We start from the raw sequence: 26,817 nt of genomic DNA on the forward strand, positions 1-26,817 counted from the left end.
GAGTTTTCTCTGTAGTGTGTCTGGGCTCTCCATTAGAAATAAGGTAAGGAGCTCAGTCATTCGGGGATGACTCAGAGTAGAATCGCTTCTGCTCCACATCGAGAGGAGCCACTTGAGGTGGCTCCGGCATCTGGTTAGGATGCCTCCCGGACGCCTCCCTGGTGAGGTGTTCCGGGCACGTCCCACCGGGAGGAGACCCAGGGGGAGACCCAGGACACACTGCAGGGAATATGTTTCTCGGCTGGCCGGTGAACGTCTTGGGATTCCCCCGAAGGAGATGGCCCAAGTGGCTGGGGAGAGGGATGTCTGGGTCTCCCTACTGAAGCTGCTTCCCCCGCGACCCGACCCCGGATACGCAGAAGAAGATGAATGGATGGAAATTAGAGGAACATAATAGAAATAGCAATATTCGAATCAACAGACTCAATTGCTCAATTTAGATGTTTTTTTGACTTTTTTATAGAAAGAGTAAATGAAAAAAAGGAGATGAAAACACATATGTTAAATAGCTTCTAACATAAATATTTACCTCACATCACTGATCATCTGTCCCCTACTGACATCCCAAATGTAATAGTCAATCACACTTTTCCTTTAATAGCGTGTAACATGGATACGTAATAATAGCTGACACGATAATCTAAAAACTTTTTTTTCTATATTTAAAAAGTTTGCTCAAAATTCGCCTGACATTTGAATGAAAACATGGCTTCTGTGTTGTTTAGTATTGTTGTTTGTATTTTTGTGATTGTTTGTTTAACTTATAATTTACTCTTTGAAGTTTGGTTGGGTTGTTTTATGCTGGTGGAAGGGTTTGTTTTCCTTTTTTGGTAAATTACCTGTACTTATATAGCACTTTTTCAAGTTATAAGACCAAAACGGTTAACACTACAATAACAATTTACCAACACACTTACACTGATGGTGACAAGCTACCTTATAGCCACAGCTGCCCTGGGGCTCACTGAGGCTGCCGTACACTGGCGGCACCAGTCCCTCTCACTACCATCAGTAGGCATTGTGGATGAGGTGTCTTGCACAAGGACACAATGACACTGAAAGCCGGAGCCGGTGCGTGAACCGACAACCCTCTGGTTGCAGGGCAAACTCCTTCGGTTGATATGTAAGACATTTTCTCTGGATTTTTGTTTCTTTGCTATCAGTACATGCCATTTACCATTTTACCATTTACCATCTTTCCTGCTCATTTGAATGTGAACATCATGCACGTCACTATAAAACTAATCAATCTCATTCCCTAGACATCGATTTTGCAAAAATAAATCGATTTTTTTACCCAGCCCTATCAAAGATAATAAGTACAGAATTCATGCTCTTTTCACAACTAGATTTCGTGTTATATAGGGTAAAGAGAAAATGTGTCTCTGGTAATCTAGGAGTCTTCAGTGAAATCAACAATTTTAATAAAAACTTATCAAATAATCAATTTAAGTAGATATTAGTGCTTGTAAATATAAATTTTATGCAGAATGTTTATTGATGTTAAAGTATGACAATGCAAAAGATTTACGCCCAAGAACTCAAAACTGAAAGAGTTTTACCCACTTTACCTTTTATTTAGAAAGCACGGATGTTTAAATGTATGTGTTATTTGTTATCAAAGGCTGTAGGAAAGTGTAGTGTGTCTTTATTTAGAAAATATGGATGTTTTGCTTGTTAATTTTCCTGTTGGAACAGTAGACTGACCCTGAGGATCTGGTGCCTATCCACTATCGGCCACCCCTCAGTGTACAGTATATTGGTTTATGCCTGGCCACCCTTATACTAAAAAAATTCTGGCAACGACTCTGTCCACTGTACCTCTAAACTGTAGTAATGTTTTGTGTTTTTTTTCTTCTCATGGATGAAAGTTGTAGCGCCCTGATGGATACCTCCTCCAGCCCCGGAACGTGGCGGCGTTAAGACCCAGCAGATGTTCGGCACAGTGAACATCTGTCGCCGCGGTCTCCTTCCTCTCTGTATGAACTGCGCCTGGACTCCTGTCAGGAGACACTGACGCTCAGAGGCAGGCTGGGATCAGGAGCGCAGCGGATCTAGGAGAGATGCGCGCAGATGAGTCCGGACCATGAGAGCAGAAAGTGGAGCCAGACGCACTGAGCCGCAGCGATAAGACAAAATGAAGACACCTATGGTAAATGTTTCTGCCGCGCACATACAACTGTCTATGGGGGGCTTTCTTTTATTTATAACAACGACATTCCTTCGAGTACAACCGGATCAGATCGCCCCATAGCATCATGGTTCTGTGTGCAATGATGTCGGATCAGGAGATTAGAGGATATGAACAATAGGGCATCCAGCTGTGCGCCCTGGATGGACAATAATAGAAGCTCCGCTAAAGCGCAGACCACCGCGCACTGCTCTGATCTCCATCTCACGCAGAAGATTTTATTTTTTTTCTTTAAAAAGTACCAAACATTTGAAGTTACTGTAAATTTATGAGCAGATTCAATAAAGAAAAAGTCAATAGCCGCATGTTCGAATCAATTTCCTAAATAGAATCTCCAACTTTTTTCTTTATCTTCTCATGTTTCTCCTTTAGACTAAAGTGTCCAAACAGAAAATATACACACATGAAATAATCACTGATAGCATTTTCTGAACTTTTTTCTTTATTCGTGTTGATAAATGTTTTTTGTCCAGGTAAATCTGCTTTGATCACAGCAGTTTGGATGTTTTTTCAATATGATAAAACCAGTTGCAACCAAGGAGGGGCTGGTGGGGGGTTATTTGGTTCTCTTTCAGGTGATATTAACAATTTATGCGCAAATTCAGTTACAGCCTTTTTTTTCTTTAGCATTATGGCCAATCAAAACTGTCATCAGTACTGATTGTCTTTTCATCACGGCATCCGTTTGGGGTAGAATGCCTATTGGTTATAAGGAAAAATGTATTTCCCCTCACAGTTAATTGATTGGATGCATGACAGCTGGGGCAGAGTATGGATTTCAATCTAATTGTAACAGAGAATCAGAGAATCTCTTGTGCTTTTTGCACAATTGCTGTTCTGCAATGCTCAGTATAAAAAGTGGTCCAAGGAAACAACAGTGGTTAACCAGGCAACATGGTCAGACGTATTTTCACTGCTGGTCACAAAGTTGAGTTCTATTCTTGTCTTTCATATTGTCTGTTTGTCTGTCTGCAAATAAACAGCAAATACAGTCTTTTCCTGTACAGCGATGATATCACAGCAATATCACAGCATAAAAAATAAGGAATCTTACATGTGTTTTTTATACTTTCTACGATTTTTTGCAGGATTTTTAATTCTAGTTTATAGTACTAATAGTTTTTTTTAAAAGATCAGTTAGTTTTCCCTGCTCTAAATCTACTGATATCTACACATTTAGCTTTAAGTTGAAATCAGGTCCATGCTCAGTGATAAATGAAATATAACAATTCAAAATATAAACTTATAGATTATTGTGTTGTTAATAAAATCCTGATGGGAATTGCTTTTGAAATTGACAAAAAATATATATTTTCACATCAACTACATATCTAAATAAAACTTCTGAAATTGTCTTTTTTGGTTTTAGTTTTGCACCCCAAGATTATAAGTTCCCCCGATTTACACAACCCCTTAAGAAACTCTCTAGAAGAAAGACTAATTTGTGTTGCTGTGAGTTTGTTAAAGAGTGAATATTTCCTCAGAACAGCTAGTCAGACGGAGACATGGAAGCCTGTAATTAATGCTTGCCTCTTCTCTTACTTTAAAATTCACTGGAAAGCTTTCCTATTTGCTTTAAATGTAACAATACAAACTGAAGGCTCATGCTCCTTCTGTTACTGTCTGTGTGGGAGTCTGATGCAGGCAGAGAATGAGAACTGGCAACAACAGCCAACAGATGATAGGAAAAAGTTGAAGCCTGATGCTTTCTGTCACTTTCTTTCTGACAGCTGTGGGGGTAAAAATTCCCAAAATAACGGCACAGATGTTTTTAACTTACACGAGTGAAGATTTTCTCAGTTTAAACATATTAATTATACAAAAGCAATGGCAATGCAGTAGTAGCAGCAGGAGTAAAATAAAAAAGTTAAACTGAACATGATTAATAAACCTGAAAGATTGAGATTAAGTTATTTCCCTTTAACCTTGATTTTTTTTGTTTTTTTTTATTGGTTTGCCAAAAATGTTTTAATCACCTCTTGCTGATATGTTGAAAATTCACACAAAGACATTTCAGTTGGTGATTTCATGATTCATCTTAGGTGATAGGCAGCAAGCCTTTAAATGTAGGATGGTCTCCTTGTCATCAACCTATTTTCAGCTCCTTCTCTGTTAGATTCCCATTTGCAGTGCAAATTGCTCCATTAATATTAATTCCAGGTCATTACACAGATTTTAAACACATTTATTTACTTCCTTTCATCAAAAGAAGTTGTTTATGGTCAGATTTCAGCATGTTTCAGTCAACTCCTTGCTCCAAAAAAAGCTTGTTGAACAGTTCAATTCTCTCCTCAGCATTTAGTAATGACCCTTCATTAGCTTCAGGTGTGTCAATCTAAATAAAACATGCAGGAATCAATGATTTGACGATGGGCATTGCTGCTTCAAATGGCACGTCTAATTCGAGTTCAGCTGGGCTAATTTGGCTACATCTGCTCTTGTCTTTTGTTTCAGCGCCATGGGGTAGCTGTGCTTCTGGTTCTGCTCCTGTGTGCCAGCTTTTTCCTCGTGTACAACGGGAATTTCAACAGTCCTTCCAGGGACACTAACGACACCCGCGCACAACAGCATGAACATCTGCAGCAGCCCCCCAAAGCCTCCGTCAGCACGCCAAAGCCTCACCTGCCTGCCCTCCAGGGATACATCGGCATCATCGACCATAAGGTAGGCAGATGTGGCTGCTTCCTGTCTCTTCCTTAATTCAGAGGGAAAGAAAAAGGCTTTGATTCTAGATCTAATGCTCTGCAAAGTTGGTTTCCTGAGTCTTTCTGAAAATAAAGGCGGTTTCAAATTTCCTCCATTAGGACTCCGCTTCGGCTACACATCTTCACTTCTTTACACTTCGATCATGAAAGCCCACACATGCACTCTCTTTTTGCTGCCCACCATCATCTGTTTGCTCTCCTCTTTAGAGAGGGAGGGCCCTGCTCTCTGTCGTTTATCCCTATTTTCTCCAGCAGTGCTGCGCCTCACTCAATGCCCACCTGTCGTTGCTAATAACAGTTTAGGCTACAAATGAAATCCTCGGCTGCATTCTTCCACTCTAATTGAGAATCCCAGGAGACCCTCAGCAAGCTGAACCCTGACGTCACTTGTTGGGAGTCAGGGAGGGGGGGTGGGGGGGTATTGACTGCCATCTGTTTACCAAGCCAGGAGAAAACAATCAATGTGAGTAGCAGGGAGCAAGGGCTCTGCAAGCAAAACAGACCTACCTGCTCATGAATTGAGGGCTTATTGAGGCAACATTTTGGACAATGTGATGCTTATCGACTTTGAAGCTTTTTAGTTTACTTTTATTCTTCTTTGGTCATATTATAGTTTGCAATAGTCTTTTTGTTGATTTCGATGAACATGCTCCTCATGCAGTTTTTGGCATCTGTATTTTATGCATCTATATTTTGCATCTAATGAAACATCATTTTCTATTTATTATACTTTAAGGTCTCTGTTTAGTTGTTCCTCTCTTTTTTCTGTTGTAGTTTAATTTGTCATCCAAAATTGAATGTTGATTTGCTTATATTTTTGTGTCTCTTTTATGATTTCTCAAAAACAGATTAAAAGCACAGCCTTTTTTATCTCTGAAAATCCATGCATAGTTATATTTAGTCTATAATCCATAAATGTAATATTTTTACCTTTTGATAGTTTTACATCTCTAGGTTTCCAGCAATGTGTATTCAAGTCATTCTAGTATTTGATGTGCTCCATGTTAGATTTTTTTCTGTAGGCTAGTCATTTCTTGCATACCTGTTGGGTCACTTTGACTGTTTTAAGCCACTTTTGAAACAACCAGAAGTCCCATTTTTAATTTGTGATGCTCTGACATCCTTGTGCAGTTATTTTCATTGATCTAAATGATTTACAATTCTCAGTTACCCTTGTATGTGTTGGGGGGAGGGGGTGTCCTATGTTTCTCTCTTGCCGTTTTGGATTCTTTAAAAAGTATTATTCTTTCTGTGGAAAATTTATGTCTTCAATTTTATTTTTTCTTATCTGTAGTATTTTTCCATCTGTATTAATTCATTTGATGGTCTTCTCAGAACTGAAATGACCCTGAAATATTTTTATTTGTAATACGTTGGTATCACAGTTGACTGTTTATTCTTCAAATATTATTCCCATGCCTGTTTCAGTAAACCTTGACATTTATTCTGACTTCTCCTACTTTCATCAGTTTTTTGCATCCTCAAATTCTACAAAGTATTTGCTTTTTGCTCTACGTTAATATTTCTATGTAGTTATTTTTTATTCTTCAAATTTAAATTTTCTTTGTACTCAATGGACAGCCTTGATTTTTTTTCTACTTCTCCAGATTTATTTTCTTCCTTTAACTATCCTTCACCTTCAAAACTCATATTTCCTCCTTGCTGTTTTTGCCATATTTCCATTCTCCATTGTGCATTTTTTAATTCCTCTTCTGTAACTAAATCATTTTTATGAATACATTTTCTGTTCTGTTTTTTTTCACCTTTGTGTTATTTTGTAGCTTGTCCGTGTCCATATTTAAGCTTCCTTGTTATTTTACCTCTTAATTTTTTTAAAGCATAATGAAGAACCCAAATGTAGAAATTTCTCATGACCGTCTTTTTCTGTCAATGTGTGGTCATGTTAGTTTTTCTGCCTCTGCCTGAGTCTTTCCTTAGTTTTCTGCCCAGATTCATGTCGCATCCCAGTATTCTTTTGTAGTAGCTTTGCCTCTCTCTCTGATGCCACTCTGCATTCCCCACTGTCCCTTTGAATATCTGTGGCTGTTTGACTGGCTCTACATGAAAAGTCACTTCTGTGGCTGACGGGTCCCTGGTCTGGTTACTAGTTGGCTCGTTCAGTAATCCATTTGTGGCAGAACCGAGGACACCATGAGTGACAAATCAGTTCTTTGTGCCATCTCTGTCTCAGGGAAATCTGCCCGGCCTCTGGAAAGCATGGATCGTCAGATTATGGCATTTGCATGTGAGTAATTGGACAGCAAGCTGTGTACACTTGCAGAAGGCTGTTGCTGTACAGATTACAGAAAATCAACAGCGTGAGAATGTGTCAGCTGCAAACATTTGAAAGTTGATGTGTTTTTGTTTGCTTCAGAAAAATAACCTGATGGGTAAATGACCTTCGTCTAAATAATACACCAAGTGGCCTCAACAGATTCTTAATCTTGCACTCATTTACACATGGAGGCTGGTCTTTGAAGAAGGAGCTTAGAGTGAAATATATAACAGAAAACAAAATATTTGTCAAATTTTCATGCTGCATGGCAAATGAAGGCAACAATTTTGTCTGGTAAAATGTTGCCAACCAGAGAAAACTGTAGTAAAAGTTCTCTGTAATTTATGGAAGTTTGACTCATATATCAGAAACCTTTTCTGGGAGCTTTCCACTAATTTATGTAAAGCTTTAAAAATTTTGGATGATATTTTAGATTCTGGGGAATGATTTAAATGTGGTGCTGGCTCTGTCAAAAAGCCATTTCCGGCACATAAACAAACATAATGGCTTATATCTTGATTGCTTTCCTGGAAGAGATGTGGGCAGTTATTTTTAAGTTCTTACTGTGGTTCAGAAAACTTTCTTTAAAGCTGACTCAAGCAATTAATTTGCATTAATTTATGTTAAGTACCCTCTCTCTAAGTTGTTTTTAAGTACGAAATACAAATAAATATGATTTTGAACCGTACTGTCAGTCTTTCGATGTTTTGTGGAGGAACTTTGGATCACTAATTCTTACAGTATTGCTCAGTTGATTAAGGTTTGTAGGCATGTTTTTTTTATTTTTTATTTCAGCCATTCTGTTGTAAATTTGTCTCTTTGTTTTGGATTAGTGTCCTAGTGATGACCCAGTTTGGGAAAAGCTTCATCTGCTGGACAGAAGGCCTCATGTTTCATTTCAGAATAGGGATTCTTTAAACTGGTCTCCTGTGCTTCACGTTTAAATGCTTCTCTGCTCAATGACCTCCATATGCCCCCATGTGTTGCACATTAATCTTCTATTCATCTAAGTCTAGTGTGTAACAACAGGGAACCACCTAAAGTATGGAGGACATTGGGTCCAAACGATGTGGATTTACAACCATTATCATTAACCACTTTAGTAAAGAGTGGAGATCTTGGTTAACTGTTTGAAAAAAATGGCTCCACAAATAAGCTTGAATCCGGATTAAACCCTCACACCTCTGCCTTTTTGCTTTACTGTCGGTATGATGCGTTTGTCCCAACATTTGATATTTTATGTTGTTCATTATGGCTAGACATCTGTACTTTTATTCTGCTTAGGAGTCCTCTGGTTCATTAGATAAAACTTTGATTCTGCTATATTTGTTACAGAGAGGAAAGGCTTTCTCTTACAGCAATGAGGCATTTTAGTTCAGTGTTTTTATGATTGTCCTTAACACCGAAAAACTCGGCGACCTCAGTCTAAGATGGAGCTCCTGGCTTGCTTAAACTATTACATGCTCTGACATTGTGGTGAATTTGCTGGGACTTTCACGCCTGGGAAAAAGTAAAGGTTGGAATATTTTCTCATTGCTTTCAGGATTTTTCATTGCAGAGGCTCTGGTTCTAGCCCTGAAAAAGAAGAAAAAAAGAACTGCCTTCATGAGAAGCTAGGATTCTGTTGAGGAAAGTATTGTTACTAGTCTTGTTTTTGCTTTTCAAGTGTTTTGATCTGTGTTTAATTAGCAAATATATATATAAAATAAAAAGTTGCAGCAGAGGATCTGTTTCTTCTTACGTAAAAGAAGTCACTCATCACTGAGCAACTTCATCCTACATGGTGGAGATATCTGGTTTCAGATTGTGGCAAAGCAAACTAGTTATACTTATTAAAGAACCAAGTAAGACCTGGAAATAAACAAGTCCTCGTTAGGCGGTGAAACGCTTTGATGGAAGAGTCGTAACTCTTCCTAACCTCTCCCTGATATCTCTGATATCCCTAGCCTTTTGCAGGATATCACTAAAGGCAGCCTCACAGGTGCGCTCCATTGAGCTCACATCAGAGACCTGCCAGCCATGATATAATTTTCTGGGCTTTTCCTAAACTGTTTAAAAGCAAAATAATTCTGGTGATGGCTAGCTTTGGACTTTGAAGAATTTAGTTTAAAAGCTTTGCATGGACAGTGAGCAGAGGGGGACTCATAGCTGACAAATCTTCAAGGTGGAGTAGTTTTCAGTGTCTTTGACATTGTAGGTTACGGGAGGCTTTGAGAAACCCAGTGGGTTGGAACCTTATTAATTTGTGCCGCTTGATTCAACGCGCTACCTTAGCAATGCCCAAAGCCAGTGCTCCAGAGGCATTTAATGTTAAAACCAATATGAAATTCAAGCGTTATCGATATCCTTTAACTACTTTTGTGGCCCAAGGGGGTTTTAATACAAAACAGAAGGGCTACAATATAGATCCATTTACACTTTTTAAATACCAAAAGTACATTTTAGAGTGAGTTACACTTTTAGAAAATAAAATTGTTCTGTTAATCCTATGTAAACAGGAGAGTTCTAGTCTAATTTGAAGTTAGAGGGTTAAAGTGTTGTACACTGTATATGCTTTCAACTATAAATCCACACTCTGCTCTTGATCTTTACTGACAATAAACAATATAATAATTGTACATTTTTGCTTTGACATAAAGTATTAAATAAAGTTCTGCATTGTTAAAAGACACTTAAATCTGACTAATCTGTGCACCAGTGAGGTTAGTCTGTCTTTGATCTGAGTCACACTGGTCTCTCACGTGTTAAATAACCTGTTAGATAAATGAGAATAATTCCCAGCTCTCCTTTTTTAGAATGTTGCATGCAACTCTTTTTGCCCAGGCTGAAAAGCCAATACCCAGTGACCATGTGAGTTTTGATTTGATGAGGATTTGTCTGTGATGCGTCACTGAGCACAGCTGCAGTTGAGAATTGATTTTCCTTGAGATGAAGCAGAGCAGCTGAGCATTATAAGTAAGCCACAGATATTTTTTTCGATCTGTTTCCACTTTTGGCTTATTGGCATTTAGGTGACAGGGGACATCATTAGGGGCCAAGGCTGCTCTGCAGATCATTTACACCTCTTCATGCATGCCATTTTATAACCATACATATTTTCTGTAATCAATGATGATATGGATGTATTTTCCACTCCACAGTATGGCCTTACAGCCCTTTCCAGTTCTGAGGACTAAATACTTTCTATGATACCACATCCGTACAAAAGTCATCATGCTTATCTCATTTTTGTTCTCCTGCAGCACTGAATGATCAGTGTTTAGAAAAATCCTCTGACTTGACCATTTGTCTTTCTCCGCTTTGCTGCCTGACCTCTTTGCTATATTGATCTGTCTGAGATATAAGCCAGCCGGCACGCAGGGGTGCGATGCCAGTCAGACTTTGACCGCTGCACTTTATCTTCCACAAGAGCATTAAAGCCTTCACAACCTAGAAGCTGTCAGAAAAGCAGTATGCTTTCAGTGGACTCCCAGCCGGTATTTGTCAAGAATTTTAAATACGTTTCCCTCCACCATTCCTGCCTTATTTCTTCTCATGAAAATCCATAAAGATTTCCAGGCTCAATAATTTTAGTGTGACATGTTTGATTTAGTTCAAAATGAAGGGTAATTTCTCTCTACTTATGGCGTAATATTGGTAGGCCTGGATGGGTGCTGTGAGGGAAAGAGACGAGATAAGGAGAAAAAGTTAGACTGGAGATGAAGGGGATTCAGAAACACTTTCAGGGGAAGGGCAGGGAAAATCGGAGAGGAGGACAAAGAGGAGGAAGGGTACGAAAAGGAGAGGGTGATAAAAGAGAATACAGAAGTCGGGAAAGGTTCAGCTTGAGCGAATGAGACGAGAGCGAAGGAGGGGAAAGAAACCGGCACAAGTGAGAGATGGTGTGAAATCTCAGCGGAGCCTCCATTCTTTTAGCCTTATCCTGTGTCTTATTTTCTCAGTGAGGAGAAGGAGGGCAGGAAAGGCGCTCCTTCCTTTTCCTCATTGATGATCTGTGAGCTTCTTCCTCTGATTGCAGCCCTGACAGCGAAGTCATGCAGCTTCCTAAAAGAAAAGTCAGGCAGAGGCAAAGTAGAGGAGTTCTGTCAAACAGGAGGGACACCTTGTTGTGGAGCATGAGACAGAAATAGGTGGTTCAGTCTTCCTCATTCACAATGATACTTTTCATGTGAAGGAAAACCTCTTTTGCAAGTGTTGAAGTTGCAATATTTCTCTTTCTGATTCTTGTTTCTCATTGAAACCATGAGGATTTATTTACCAGGGAAACTCTGATGCTCACAGTTGGAAGATTTGTATGTTTTGAGCTATGGTGTGGCAGCAATTGTTCCCATAAAATACTGCATTAAAGCAGAGAACAAAGGTTGTCAAAAATCACTTTACTTGCCACAGATGCTAAATTTCTGTCATTTTTTTTACAGCTCTATTCGATAACTAACCATAGGACTTGGTTTTTTTTTCTTTAGCTACCCATTTATGATGGGAACCATGTAGAGCTGCCTCAGAAAAAAAAGTGATACCGAGAACCATGGATGGTTTACAATGATCTAAACCCTGCATGGGTTTTGCAAATTTTTTAGATTTGACACTTAATAAAAATTTGAATTTGTTCATTAATTCATTCACTCTTGAACAAATAATCAAAATATACATAAACATGGTAGTAAATGGAAAGTGGGGTAACTGTTGTAATATGTTTCAGAACCTCTGGTTTTTGAAATTTATCAATAAACCAAATTTAGTTTAGATAATTATGAGGCCCTTAATTGCAACCTCATCCGTTAGTGTTTTAACACAAAACCTTTGGGGTACTTTTACTCTGCCAGAGTCCAGTTTATTGAGATGATCACGCCAATACGGACCCTTTTCTGACCCTAAAACAGACCAGAGAACCGTATCCTTGTTTGGTTACAACTGCCAGTCTCTGCATGGTTTCTCTTACTGTCTGCACAAATGTTGCCTCAGGTCTGTGCTGCTCCTCGCTGCTGCCCGTCCTCCACATGCCCAGTCAGGTCAGTTTGCTCCATTTCAAATGAAAAGATTGAAACAAGTGCAGATCTGAGCACAGATCAGATTAAGAAGCAGCATAACCCCCCCGTTCACAATCAGAATCCAGGTTTATTCTGGCTGAGCTAATTCTAATCATTTGCACGTTTGAATTAAACAATTTTTTCTGAATACTATTTAAACATAGCCAATGTTTGTTGTTTCATTTTTTGAGTTTTTTTTTTTATTTATCTCTTCTACACTGTTTCTCAGGACAAAAGAAACTCTTAAGGAGATAAAAAATGTAACCGTGCTTCCTCTTCTGAGAACAGCTACTAAAAATCCCAGGGAGGTAAATTCAAGAATTTTAAAAAGCTATGTTCTTCAGCTGAAGCCGTGGCTAGAGTCACTTCACACACACCAAGGCTGCAAATTCTCCCTGACTTGGTACACTTTGCTTGAAGGCATGACTTGGAATCTATCTGTGCCAAGGAAACATGACAAGCAATCCTTCTAGGAGCTGAAGTTAAAATGACAGCTGAAGAACGGAGATTTTTAATATTTCATCTAAGACAGCTACATCTTTTTTTTTTTTTGTCTGCAGCAGCAAAGTCATTTTTCACCGATCATTAGGAAGCTTCTCAGTAGCTAAAAGGTGAAACAAAAAAACAGATCATTATGGTCGATGTCTCTGTCAACTAATGTGAACCAACTGTTGTCACATTTTATGTGTTTACATGACGACACAAGGTGTCTTTAAACCATCCTACAATATAGCAGTAACAGAAAAATCTGTCAGATGTCTGTTCTAATTTTCAACAAAAGCTATTTTTAGAATAATAAAAATGTTCACTTCTGCCTGAACAGGAGAGAATAGGGAGTCGGTTTCGCCACAGTGGAACCAACTGGAGCATACTTTTGGATTCCCACTTATCTCTGGTGCATTTTATTCCCACCAAACACAACACAGCTCCAGGCTGTTTCCTGTTCAAGCCTGGAAAGCAATTACAGCTGATGGGTGGGAGCGAGGAAGCTACCTCTTGATCAGGGGGATAAATCTAACATGTTGTGCTTTTTGAAATGGTAATAGACTGACTTTGTGTACTGCCTTTCCGGTCATAGGGACTGCTCACAAAGCTTTAAAATACAGCCACAGGTTCAGTTATTTATACAACAATGCATAGCTCGTTTAGCAGCTTGGCTTAAGTCCCTCACCCATGGACAAATCGACTTGTGAATCCACAATCTTTTGACTGCAGGACAGTCTCCCATTCTTCTTTGAAAGGCAATCATTGCTGATCTCATGTATTCTTAATATAAAGAAAGCTTTAGTAAAACTATTATGGCTCATGTAATGACCTGTGTGCTAAAGGCCAACAGCTGCTATTAAGGTAAATCAGACTTTCTCTGTTTCTTTGTTCTGGGACACAATAAGTGCACGTACTTGTTCTCTTAGGTGTGAATAATGAGTGGGTTTGTCATTGTAGGACGGAGGAAATTGAATGTCTTGGTTAAATGTTAAACTTTACATTTAGGCACAATGAACGCAAAACTGGCTTTTTGTAAAATGACCTATGGAGGAAAATTTGGAGAAAAGTATGTTTTACTTTCAGAGGTCGATAGGAACTAGTTACATTTGCTAAGTAACTTAAGTAACTTTTTAAAAAAGTGCATAGGAGAAGTTTTCCTCCACCGTAGTTTTGATTTCTACTTTGGTACTATAGTTTTTGTGTTGTCTCTCTTGCTTTTGTACATTTGTATTTTTTTGTTTTTTGCTGCCTTCTCTATCCTCTATATTTAGTGTATTAAAACACATTTTAACCAAAAATACCCTTAGCGAGGCTGTTGGTTTCTGAATGAGTTTCATTTCAAATTTTGGCGACTTTGGCGTCGGCTGTAGGAGTTTGCCCTGAAATCAAAGGGTCGGCAGTTCAAGCCTTGGCCCTGGCTTTCAGTGTTGTTGTGTCTTTGGGCAAGACACCTGCACATTGCCTACTGATGGTAGTTAGAGTAGCTGTGGCTACAATTTAGCTTTCCACCATCAGTGTGTGCGTGAATGGGTGGATGACTGAATAAAGCGCTTTGGTCTTAGAATAAAATGTAGTTTTGTACAGCTTTTGTAACATATTAATTCCTTAAAGTGCAACAGTGATCAAATGTAAACAATGTCAATTTGCTGGGCCTGCTGCAGTTTGGAGGTCGGCAGATTACTGTGCATTCATCCTAATTTCAGAAGATAAATAAAATGATTTGCCTATGGAATTGAGTATTTTTACTCTTTAAATAAGATAATTAGATAATATACACTTGAAATAAGACAATGTTTTTGTTTTTTCTTACGGTATTTTAAATGTACATTGTCTTGTTCCGTTGGCAAACTGTCTCAATTACCTCCACACTCAAGGACAAATGTGCTTATTTTAAGAAAAAAAAATTATTAATTTAGAATGTGTTGTGGCTTACACAGTAACATTTCCTATTAATATTAATTTCATGGTTTTCTGTTGGGGTTTTTGAATTGTGTTTGTTCTGCCTGAGTTTTAAAAGCTGCAATGATTTGATTTATTGTTGCTTCATTTTGTTTATCATTTGAAATACCATAACATGTACATCATTGATTATTTTGTGTTTAACATAGTTAAAGAGGGTTAGTACCTAAAGTACAGCTTAAACTAGAATCTTTTTTTTTCTAAGTGGTACTATTTTAATTTTTCTGTGCTTTTTTTGTTTCTTTTTTAAAAATTTTGTGAGACCTTTTAGTCTTTCCTTGACTGTCCAGGAAATGTGTTAATGCTTCACTAAGTGATTTAACAGTGGCTGTTGAAGTTGAATTTTACTATTGGTTAAAACAGTGCATGCTGGTGACGGCATACGTCACAGGTACAGGCACACGTCATCATAGCGCTGTGTTAGGGGATAAAAGCAACTCAGACATACGCCTCCATAGTGAGTCATTCTGTCCTCCAGCCTCAGACATCACTAAGCTGTTATGTATTAGAAAAAAAGAATGGTATGAAATAATTCAACAATATTATATCACGAAGCACTAAAGACAAGATAAGTATTAAAAGAAAAATGTGACCAAAGGGATGTAACAAAGATAAACTGAGAAAAAGACAAGAATAACACTGGTGAGGGAGGTCAAGAAAGGGCTGACAGGAAAACTGAAGGAGCTGCTATGAAAAGTTCCAATAAATGTAGAAGTGTCAGTAAAAAATCCTCAGTTGTCTGCAAGTAAGATACATTTGAATGAGCCGGATTTTATTTTAACTTCATAGTGAGTCTCATTTTAAATTCAAAATGACAGAAATGTGATGAAAATTAAACTACAGATATAAATTCAGATGGGAATTTGTGATATTTTCTAAAGGTGGACAATAATAGATGTTCTTAAAAATCTGCTAGAATAGGAGTTTTTCCAAGGCACTATTTCAGACTCTAGCATAGATGCTGAATGCTGAGTCCTATCAAAGAAGACTGAATACTGACTTTCATCATTATGAAAGTATTCCACATTTTACAGGAGTGTCTACTTATTTGAGATCAACGGTATTCGCTTCTCATAAGGACATAATTTTCTTTTCAATACTTAAAGGAAATGGAGGAGGTACAGCCACTACAGAGCTGTTTGTACCATTGATATAGTTTGTATTTGTTCATGCAGTTACAGAAGCATCATAAGTGATATTAATACCCATGTGGTCGATGCATTTCCTCTCGACTATTAGCAGAGCATCTGATGCTGTCATCATCATCATCAGGGCCTTTGCTGCATTATTGATGAGACGATGATGGAAGGAGGAATTAACGCAGTAATTACAGGCAGAGGAAATGAAGCCATCTTCTGCTCATAAACAGACAGATACTCGTTTGCATCGCTGATATGAGTCTCTGCATCTGTTAATTTTATTACCTACAGCCAGCTGTCGTTATTCCAGCCTCTGTTAGGTCTCGGATGATAAGTCAGGATCAAAATCTGACTTATGTTTTGTACCACAGCTTTTCCCTAAGGTTACTTTTAAAAAGTATTAACTGGAGAAAATAAGAGAATTCAGAGACAACTTTCACTCTTACACACTTTCTTAGTCCTGTTTAATTGAATATAAAGAGCATTTATGCTGGTGTTAAAAATAATCTACAGTATGATAAAAAGCTAATGATCTTAAAGATGTGTCAATTTAGGTAAATGTACAAAGGTCACATTACATGTATTTATTAAAAATATCTTTAGTCCATATTTGATAGGCTTCATGCCACTTCCAATTAAGGCTTTCACTGTATTTTATGACAACAGAAGGAACCTTCCCACTGTTTCACAACGAGTAACAGTCCCACTCGATTTGAGTCTCATTGTCATGCAGAAGCACTGAATAGTTTTATAGAGACACTGTCAAATTATATGTTTGTTAAATTTGCAGCTCCCTGCTGCACAACAAAGGGCAGAACAAGGACTCAGCAGCTACATAAAGCTCCGAATAAAGTTTGTCAGCCCTATTATAACCTGTTCGTTCTTTAACGCCTACAAGGAACTTATTTTTTTAAATATTTTTTCCTTTTAATACAAGAACACTCCTTTATCACATAAATACCCAAACATGCATCTATTGGTTTAAGGTTTTACAGAACTGGGGTATCTGTGAGGGATAAGCTGTTGCTGGTGGGTTTTAGCTCAAGGTGGAAACTCAAATGTTCCTCATCCCACTGACACTCTTCTTGTAATTATAAGGATTCTGGTCAATAAGACCTTTTATGCATAAAAAAAGCTTGATGAAAATTGCAAAATTTAAAGAAAAAAAGCTCAAATCCATAAAAATGTCATGACACAGGATAGAAGTACCCAGTATTCAAGGCGAGACAGACAGAGTGATAACTCTATGCATTTATTACAAAAAAACAAGGGGATCTGAGGATCTGCAGTGGCTAGGGCGAGGCACCACCCATCACTGGGAAATAGGTTAGCGTTTAGAAACAGGTTAGCGACCATGATAATCTGAAGGAAAATTATTATCCATATGAGTAACTAACCCGGTTTAACAGTTCAGTCCATCTCCATAGAACGAGTTAGAATCCAGACGGTGGGCTGCCAAGGAGATGCGGCGGGTGCTGCCCAGAGTGTCCCAGATGTTGTGGCCCCAGAGAACAAGCAGGAGCCCAAGCCAGGTCAGGGAAACAGATCAGAACAGGAAGGCTCAGCCGTCCAGGAGTCGGAAGCCCGGTCAGGGATACCAATCAGAATAGGAAGAGGCTGCTCCAGGGTTCCAGGAGTCAACAGATAGTTTAGGCAGAATGTTCAGACGGGAACAGGCAGGATCCGGCTATCAGAAACATTACGGAACACTAAAAAACGCCCTCTCCACTAACCAAGACAGGAACAGGGCACGCTCAGTGGATAAGAGGAAGATCAGGACCAGGAAATCAGAAATACTAAGGAATGCTAAAAAAACCTCTCCACTTGCCCCCGAGAACGAGCACTACAACAGGAGCATCAACAACATCAATCATGAATTATTCATCAATGAGAGAGCGTTGGCCTAGTGGTTAGAGCAGTGCACATGTCTCTGAGAAGGTTGCAAGTACCCACTTTATCCCTGTCCCCAGCACTCTGGGTCTCTGAGCAAGACCCTAACCCCACACTGCTCATCAGACGCTGCACAGTGGCAGCCCACTGTTTCCCAAAGGAGTTGGGTTAGATGTAGAGATTTAATTTCTCCATTGTGAGACCAATAAAGTTCAATTTCCATTTCTATTTCTATCAATCTGGCCCTGATAGATGGGACTGAGCCGTATATATAGAAGCAGGAGCAGGTGGATTAGATGAGCAGAAATTGGAAATCGGGCAGGGTTAGGCAGGTGAATGAGATGAGCAATTAGGCCAGCCATAAGTGCCAAGATCATGACAAAAATGTTTTAACACTCACTTAAGGTGGTTTTCTTTGGCATTTGTGAAAAAGGGTTAAAGTAGTAGATGGAAATACTTTCTGAATCAATGCTGACATAGTGAACTTTTACCTTACATAACTGATCAGCTGTTTCTGCTGCAGCCGTCATCCTGGATGTTCCTATTATCGTCAGAAGCAACATCACCATCACTAGCTAACATGTTAACATTAGTGTCACTACCCGATCCGTACTATCAGCTCATTTGCGCATGCTCAACCAGATATACACTATATTGCCAAAAGTATTTGCTCACCCATCCAAATTATTGGAATCAGGTGTTCCAATCACTTCCATGGCCACAGGTGTATAAATTCAAGCACCTAGGCATGCAGACTGTTTTTACAAACATTTGTGAAAGAATGGGTCGCTCTCAGGAGCTCAGTGAATTCCAGCGTGGAACTGTGATAGGATGCCACCTGTGCAACAAATCCAGTCGTGAAATTTCCTCGCTCCTAAATATTCCACAGTCAACTGTCAGCTGTATTATAAGAAAATGGAAGTGTTTGGGAACGACAGCAACTCAGCCACGAAGAGGTAGGCCACGTAAACTGACGGAGCGGGGTCAGCGGATGCTGACGCGCATAGTGCGAAGAGGTCGCCAACTTTCTGCAGAGTCAATCACTACAGACCTCCAAACTTCATGTGGCCTTCAGATTAGCTCAAGAACAGTGCGCAGAGAGCTTCATGGAATGGGTTTCCATGGTCGAGCAGCTGCATCCAAGCCATACATCACCAAGTGCAATGCAAAGCGTCGGATGCGGTGGTGTAAAGCACGCCGCCACTGGACTCTAGAGCAGTGGAGACGCGTTCTCTGGAGTGACGAATCGCGCTTCTCCATCTGGCAATCTGATGGACGGGTCTGGGTTTGGCGGTTGCCAGGAGAACGGTACTTGTCTGACTGCATTGTGCCAAGTGTAAAGTTTGGTGGAGGGGGGATTATGGTGTGAGGTTGTTTTTCAGGAGCTGGGCTTGGCCCCTTAGTTCCAGTGAAAGGAACTCTGAATGCTTCAGCATACCAAGACATTTTGGACAATTCCATGCTCCCAACTTTGTGGGAACAGTTTGGAGCTGGCCCCTTCCTCTTCCAACATGACTGTACACCAGTGCACAAAGCAAGGTCCATAAAGACATGGATGACAGAGTCTGGTGTGGATGAACTTGACTGGCCTGCACAGAGTCCTGACCTCAACCCGATAGAACACCTTTGGGATGAATTAGAGCGGAGACTGAGAGCCAGGCCTTCTCGTCCAACATCAGTGTGCGACCTCACAAATGCGCTTCTGGAAGAATGGTCAAAAATTCCCATAAACACACTCCTAAACCTTGTGGACAGCCTTCCCAGAAGAGTTGAAGCTGTTCTAGCTGCAAAGGGTGGACCGACGTCATATTGAACCCTATGGATTAGGAACGGGATGTCACTTAAGCTCATATGTGAGTCAAGGCAGGTGAGCAAATACTTTTGGCAATATAGTGTACATGTAATGGGACTGTAATGGATAAGGATGGACCCAAAGAGAACCCGCAAACAGGTCAGTGAAACTTTAAAAGTCTTCATTTAAGAGATGGGCGACACGGACTCCCGGGACGTGAAGTGGTTAGTGGTGGTTAGTGACCAGTGGAGGCAGACAGAAGTGAGAGTTAAGGGCTTGGTCACTTACCTGGACACGGGAAGATTCGGTTGGGCACAGTCTGGTTTCAGGAAAGCATGGAGTCCGTGCTGGGGTAATCCAGGGTTCTTTGTCCAGGTTCGGTCCGGGTCTTGACCAGGGGGAGGTCCGTTAATCCAGCTGAGGTATCAAAGGTAGAATCCAGGGGAGGTTCCAAGTCCAGATCCAGTTCCACAATCCAAAAAGGAAAAGACAGTTTAAGGGGCAGGCAACCTCCGTTACCCACAGGCAGGCAGGGTCCGAACACGGGTAGACAGTCCAGATCCCTGAGGCTGACGAGCAGGGCTCAGGCGGGCAGACAAAATCCAGAGAGGGCTCAGGCTGGCTCAAAAAACAGGGGCAAAAAACAGGTCGAGGTTCAGACAGGCAGACGGACAATCAGATAGAACTTGAAGTTCTCACCGTTAGGCTAGAGAGGTTCTGGCACTGGAGGCTGGAGGGACAGAGCCTTTAAGCAGGTGGGGTGGAGTGAGAACAGGTGCACTGATTGCAATTAGCAGCTCCAGTGCCAGGAGCGTTACAATACATCCATGTTTCATGAACAATGTAAGTATGGTTCTAAAATTATCTATCTCTATCTTTAAATCACCAAAGAATACTAATACACATCTTTACAACATTTTCTATTACTTTTCTGAGACAATTTCATGTTTTTTACATTTTCTCCATTAAACATCAGACAGGCTCAGAGTAGTTTGGCAAAATATAATCAAACCATGTTTATCTGCATTTTAGTTGTTTCTTTCTTTAGGTTATGCACTATATACCATAATGTTAACACGAAAGGAGAACATAAAACTCAAAAAGAATAGATTTATGTTTAAATCAAAGGCAGAAAACTTTACCTCTCGGAAGTAGCATAGGATCCAATTTTCAGTACAGATCGAGCACAGACAAGTGATAAAACAGAAAGGATTTATGGTATTTATTTTCTCAGGAAATACATTATTAACCTTTAACACATTATAGTTTAGTATGCTCACTATTTTTAGTGAGGGAAAAATTTTATTTATGTCTTATTTACTGAATAAAGTCGAGGGCAACTTGGATGTATATGTGCAGACAAAGTTCAAGCTACTCATTTCATCCACAATATCAACCACCTGTCTGCAAGCTTTGCATGTTTCGGTGACACAGTGGTTAGCATGCATGACCATGTACGGTGGCCTAAGTCCTTGACCTGGCCGACCTGGATTCAAATCCGTCCTGTGGTCCTTTGTCGCATGTCTCTCCCCCTCTCTCGTACCCCCTTTCCTTTCGTACTGCCTTCTTAAAAAGAAAAAAAAACTGTCTGGAAGCTAGAGAACAAATATATTTATTACAAGGTTTGGCTTTAGTGTACCGCTAACCAAAAATTGAAGTTACTGCAAATAGCAAAAAGACAAAGAAATTTTACTTCAGGGAAGATTATTTTTTTCTGCAGAAGCGATAGGTTTTTACATAATCATGTAAAAACATTGAACACTTGTTCCAAGGCAGCAGCTCTGTGATTTCCACCTTTCCCTTTACGGCTGATCAGGGCTCATTAAGGGATAAAATGCCGTGGGAGCGTCTTCCGACAAAAAGCTGTTAGCATGCACTGGTTCATTGTTATGGTTTTTAAGAATTCCAGCTAAGCTGAATTCACTCAGGATTAAACTAATGAGCCTTCTGTTTTGGGATGAGGCTCATCACCATGGTAAAACCAAAAAAAAGGTGCTTTTCACTGATGTGAGTCCGTTCCAGAGTTGCTGACAGGAATCATGAATGCATCTCATTTGTATGTTCACAATCATCAGGTCGGGTATTATGGCACCTCCGATGTGATTTCATTAACTAAATGGAAAGGCATCACCTTTGTTATACACAGAAGCATTATGATACATTTCATTGGTTCATTGCTATTTAAAGTCTGTCTTGGGGGAGATAAAAAGCTCTCCTTTGTGTTCCTGTGGCTTACAGTGGAAACTTTGATATTTCTGCTATGTAGAGTTTAAAAACTTTTAAGAGACATTCAAACTCTGTAAACTCATAGTTATTAAAAACAACATTACAAAACTTAAACTTGCAGGTAAATGTTTTTTCAATGAATCATTCTAAAGAAGAGAAAAAAGCAATTGATTGTATTGAATGTATTGGTTATGTTATTGAAATGCTACCAGAAGGGGAATCACCTCTGCTCAAGGATCTACCAAATGACATTATTTTTATGTTTCAGCTCATCTTCCATTAATTTCAGCATCGCTGTGAGGGAGCAATGTGCATGTTGATCCCCTCTGCACAAACAAGATTTCATGTAGATGATGGGGCCTTCTGCAACAAGCACTGCAAACAAAATGTTGCGTTGTTACTTTTGTTTTCCTTTGGTTCATGGCCTGATAAGATCAGAACTTCTTTTGGTCTCTAAAACTAGCAACTAGGACAGCCAAATATGAACACGGTTGGAATTTTGGTACTTACTTTCCAGCTAAGGGTGCTAACTTAGGGGATTCGTGCTTAGACAAATACCTATTTGCCTTGGGTTTAGGCCTTGCATTAATCCACTGGCATAGAGAGCACCGATTGTTTGATGTAACTAATATTTTTAGTTTCCCAGCTTCCTTCTATGTCAAAGCAAAACAGCAGAGGTAATTAAGGGCTTTGCAGAAAATTAGCCTCTTGCACAGCGTATGGAACATACTCTGTGTGGCTTTTCCTAGAGCTATATCACGGTATGTCTCTAGATGTTAACATTTGTGAACCCTCACCAGCAGGAGCTGCTGCTCACTCAACATGTTTTCCACGCGGATCTGTCTGCCATTGTTTACTGTTGCATTGTCCACTGACAAACCCATGCAGTTTTGCCATGGAATGTCCTTTTTTCCAGCGTTTGGGATATTTTGTTGAAGATGGCATCTGCAGATCCACAGTTTGTCCAACTTGTGCACATCTACACATTTTCTTTTATGGAGATCCACACAGCCCCTCAAATGAGATGATACAGAATATCTTGAACTGGATGAACTGATTAATCCAGGTGTGTCTAGCCCTGGTTACCAAGGTCAGCCACATCTGGATTAATCTGTCCATCCAGTAGAAAAAGACAGGAAACAAAAGAGCTGCCTTAAGTTCAGGGAGTAATGGAGTTTTGCATAGAGGCCATTAATGAGGTGAATTGAAGTGCCTGTTTGCATTTGTAATGTTTTTAGGCGTCCTTTTGTGATGAATGGCCATTTACTGATCCACTCATTTTTAAACAGACATTTGTAAGTGGCAGCGCCACACATCGCTCTTCTCTTTGGTCCCTCTCCTCCCTGTGGTTCCTCCTCATTCTCCCTATGCTATTTGTGTTCTCCCTGTGGTAATGAAAGAAAAAAAGGTTACAGAAATAACTTGAATGTCACAAAAGTAACAATGAATAAAGAATCTATGCAAATTAACGAATGAAAGTCAACCATTGCGTTTTAACCATGCTTAAACAGAATAATAATAAAACAAATAAACTCATGAAACAGAACCGAACATAAATGATGGTAAGTGTTAAAGAGATTTTAAACAAGAAGTTATACGTCACAACTGCATCTGTGTAGTCAGTTTATCATGTTATAGCCTAGTTGTAAGTCTGTGTGAAAGTAGCAGAGCCCTGGATCTTTGTGGCAGGCAGGCTCGGACTGTAATCTGTTATACCGGGCATTTTCACGGTGGGCCAGTCCTAATTTCAGCGTCCGAGGGCCGGCCCTCCTTAAATCATTCCCTACACTTACTCTCTGGTCAAAGCACCTGTGAATGTCACAATACATTACTCAAGGGGCTCAAGAAGTAATACAATGTTAACTTCCTAAACAGTGTGCGAAATACCTGTCAATATTTGGGGGGGTCCCTATCTCCAGATTGTTGCGCAATACCGATCTAAATTTTCTCAATATGCAGTAGGCCCATAACATTTATAAATCAAATTCAGCTTTAATTATTTTTTAATTATTTAATTATTATTATTACTAATTATGTAAGATATAGCATTTGTATATAGATATAGCTTCCTGTCAGCTTGGTCAGTGAAGCTTTCTGTGAATCTGGTGGAGCGGGCAAGAGCCTGAACAGACAGTCAGTCTATGAAAACACACACACGCACAAAGACTTTCTGTTTGTCTCTCTCTCTGTGTCTCTGTCTGTCTCTCTCTTTCATGCACGCACGTCCTGCTTTAATCCAGTTTCTGACGAATGGAAATGGGTCGAATTTGTCCAGAGGAGGTCCGTTTAGGTCCACAAACAGGAGCGAAGACCTGCTGTCTTTGCGCAATCTGTTCCGCGTTGCTCGTGTTATTAACTGCGGAAAAGCACATGGCTAATTTGCATACGCAAGCAGGATTGGCTGGCTCCACTTGGCAAAAAACAGAACATATTTGTGAATAAATGTTTTGAATTTTAAATACTGGACATGTTGAGCTTAAAAACATTTTAGTGACCATTAGTGACAAAAAAAAAAAATATATATATATATATATTTTTTTTTTTTGACACAATTTAAGACCCCCTTTAAATTTCGCTTTTGAAGCTTTCAGGGGGTCTCATGGGTTAATTGGGGGGGTCGAGCCCCCCCGGACCCCCCCATATTTCACACTCTGTTCCTAAATGATGCATGCAGTATATATAGCCCTTCCTTGTCATGCACATCCTTGTGACAGTTGGCATAGGGTGTGATTCTCTATTTCTTTAAACTTTAAAATCTTTGTGACAATCCTTGCAACGTCAGTGGGCCGGTGTAAATGGAAAAATGCCAGGGCCGAAAATCGTTCCCAGTCTTCTAGTGTCCTACAACATTTTAGACACCAATGATACTAACTAATGGACACAACTTGATTTAAGATCTCCCTTTTTTCATGTTATGTAATAATGTCCTTTCTGAACCTGTTCCATATGTTCCTCTAAAGTCTTTCTGTTAAACTTTAACTCTCACTTGTTCACTTTCATTGATTTTTTAATAACTTTTGTCAGTTACAATTTATTTCTATGACCGCTGTGGGTTTTTTTTTTACATTAAATGAGCATTACAAAATGTCCACATATGTAGTATCCTTAAAATTAGGTTACTATGACCTAGTGATAAGATGATGAGGCTGTGCTGCAGCTGGAGAGAACAGATATGCTTTCACTGCTGTTACATCTCTTTGCATACATGTCCCAGATATACTACAACCATAAAAAAATGAATGTACCACAACCTGGTACAGAAGTTTTGTTCATGCTAAATACAGCCAAATAATTCTTTACACATAATGTGGAGCCAACTGCTTTCTTAGCATGGGCTAGAAGACCTGCATTGAACCTGCAATAACCAGCAATGTTCTGACTGATTTTGTATTGATTTAATATGGACTTCATCCACTATGGAGGAGACCTTATTGTAAAATTTCCCCTCTGCTTTGAGCAGCAGTTCTAAATGCACTCTGTGGTGAAAGGATGGGAACTGAAAGCACACATTTATCTATCCATTGCCCTTCAAATAAATGCAGGTGTTAAAAACATGTTTTATGTTTTTCAGTTAACAATTAAAAAGAAGACCTTCTCCTTTAGGTACTAAGAAATATAGTGGTAATTAATAGTACATTTCTTAAGCTAGATAGACACCAGTTCACTAAAGTGTTAATTTAACCACTGATTAGATCCCTGATAAACAGTCTGCACAATTGATCTGCTGTGTGTGGTTCTGATTAGGCTGTCTGGGATGATCAGATATGTTAGATGTAGACTTTTAGACTGAGCACCTAATGAGTCAATTTTGGACTTTGTCATTGAAGGAAGCTTAATACACTCACCAGCCACTTTATTAGGTACCCCATGCTAGTAACGGGTTGGACCCCCTTTCGCCTTCAGAACTGCCTCAATTCTTCGTGGCATAGATTCAAGAAGGTGCTGGAAGTATTCCTCAGGGAGTTTGGTCCATATTGACATGATGGCATCACACAGTTGCCGCAGATTTGTCGGCTGCACATCCATGATGCGAATCTCCCGTTCCACCACATCCCAAAGATGCTCTATTGGATTGAGATCTGGTGACTGTGGAGGCCATTTGAGTACAGTGAACTCATTGTCATGTTCAAGAAACCAGTCTGAGATGATTCCAGCTTTATGACATGGCGCATTATCCTGCTGAAAGTAGCCATCAGAAGTTGGGTACATTGTGGTCATAAAGGGATGGACATGGTCAGCAACAATACTCAGGTAGGCTGTGGTGTTGCAACGATGCTCAATTGGTACCAAGGGGCCCAAAGAGTGCCAAGAAAATATTCCCCACACCATGACACCACCACCACCAGCCTGAACCGTTGATACAAGGCAGGATGGATCCATGCTTTCATGTTGTAGACGCCAAATTCTGACCCTACCATCCGAATGTGGCAGCAGAAATCGAGACTCATCAGACCAGGCAACGTTTTTCCAATCTTCTATGGTCCAATTTCGATGAGCTTGTGCAAATTGTAGCCTCAGTTTCCTGTTCTTAGCTGAAAGGAGTGGCACCCGGTGTGGTCTTCTGCTGCTGTAGCCCATCTGCCTCAAAGTTCCACGTACTGTGCGTTCAGAGATGCTCTTCTGCCCACCTTGGTTGTAACGGGTGGTTATTTGAGTCACTGTTGCCCTTCTATCAGCTCGAACCATCTGGCCATTCTCCTCTGACCTCTGGCATCAACAAGGCATTTCCGCCCACAGAACTGCCACTCACTGGATGTTTTTTCTTTTTCGGACCATTCTCTGTAAACCCTAGAGTTGGTTGTGCGTGAAAATCCCAGTAGATCAGCAGTTTCTGAAATACTCAGACCAGCCCTTCTGGCACCAACAATCATGCCACGTTCAAAGTCACTCAAATCACCTTTCCTCCCCATACTGATGCTCGGTTTGAACTGCAGGAGATTGTCTTGACCATGTCTACATGCCTAAATGCACTGAGTTGCCGCCATGTGATTGGCTGCTTAGAAATTAAGTGTTAACGAGCAGTTGGACAGGTGTACCTAATAAAGTGGCCGGTGAGTGTATAATGTAATACCCAAAGAAACTTAAAGATGAGTATATGCATTAAGATTACCTGATATACTGATCTAA

At 39.8% G+C, this 26,817-nt stretch overlaps 1 protein-coding gene across 1 annotated transcript in view; it reads left to right on the top strand.

The window, feature by feature from the left end:
• Positions 1-26,817, top strand: part of st6galnac5a (ST6 (alpha-N-acetyl-neuraminyl-2,3-beta-galactosyl-1,3)-N-acetylgalactosaminide alpha-2,6-sialyltransferase 5a) — a 93,493-nt gene that overhangs the window by 7,540 nt on the left and 59,136 nt on the right. Inside the window, exons 2-3 of the mRNA XM_038291971.1 lie at positions 1,872-2,152; positions 4,646-4,855. Of these exons, the coding sequence (XP_038147899.1) occupies positions 2,138-2,152; positions 4,646-4,855 (225 nt within the window). The 5' untranslated portion in view covers positions 1,872-2,137. The remainder of the gene's footprint in view (positions 1-1,871; positions 2,153-4,645; positions 4,856-26,817) is intronic.

This window comes from Cyprinodon tularosa, unplaced genomic scaffold, assembly GCF_016077235.1.
Source record: "Cyprinodon tularosa strain WSP-4 unplaced genomic scaffold, ASM1607723v1 ctg304, whole genome shotgun sequence".
Classification (NCBI taxonomy): Eukaryota; Metazoa; Chordata; class Actinopteri; order Cyprinodontiformes; family Cyprinodontidae; genus Cyprinodon; species Cyprinodon tularosa.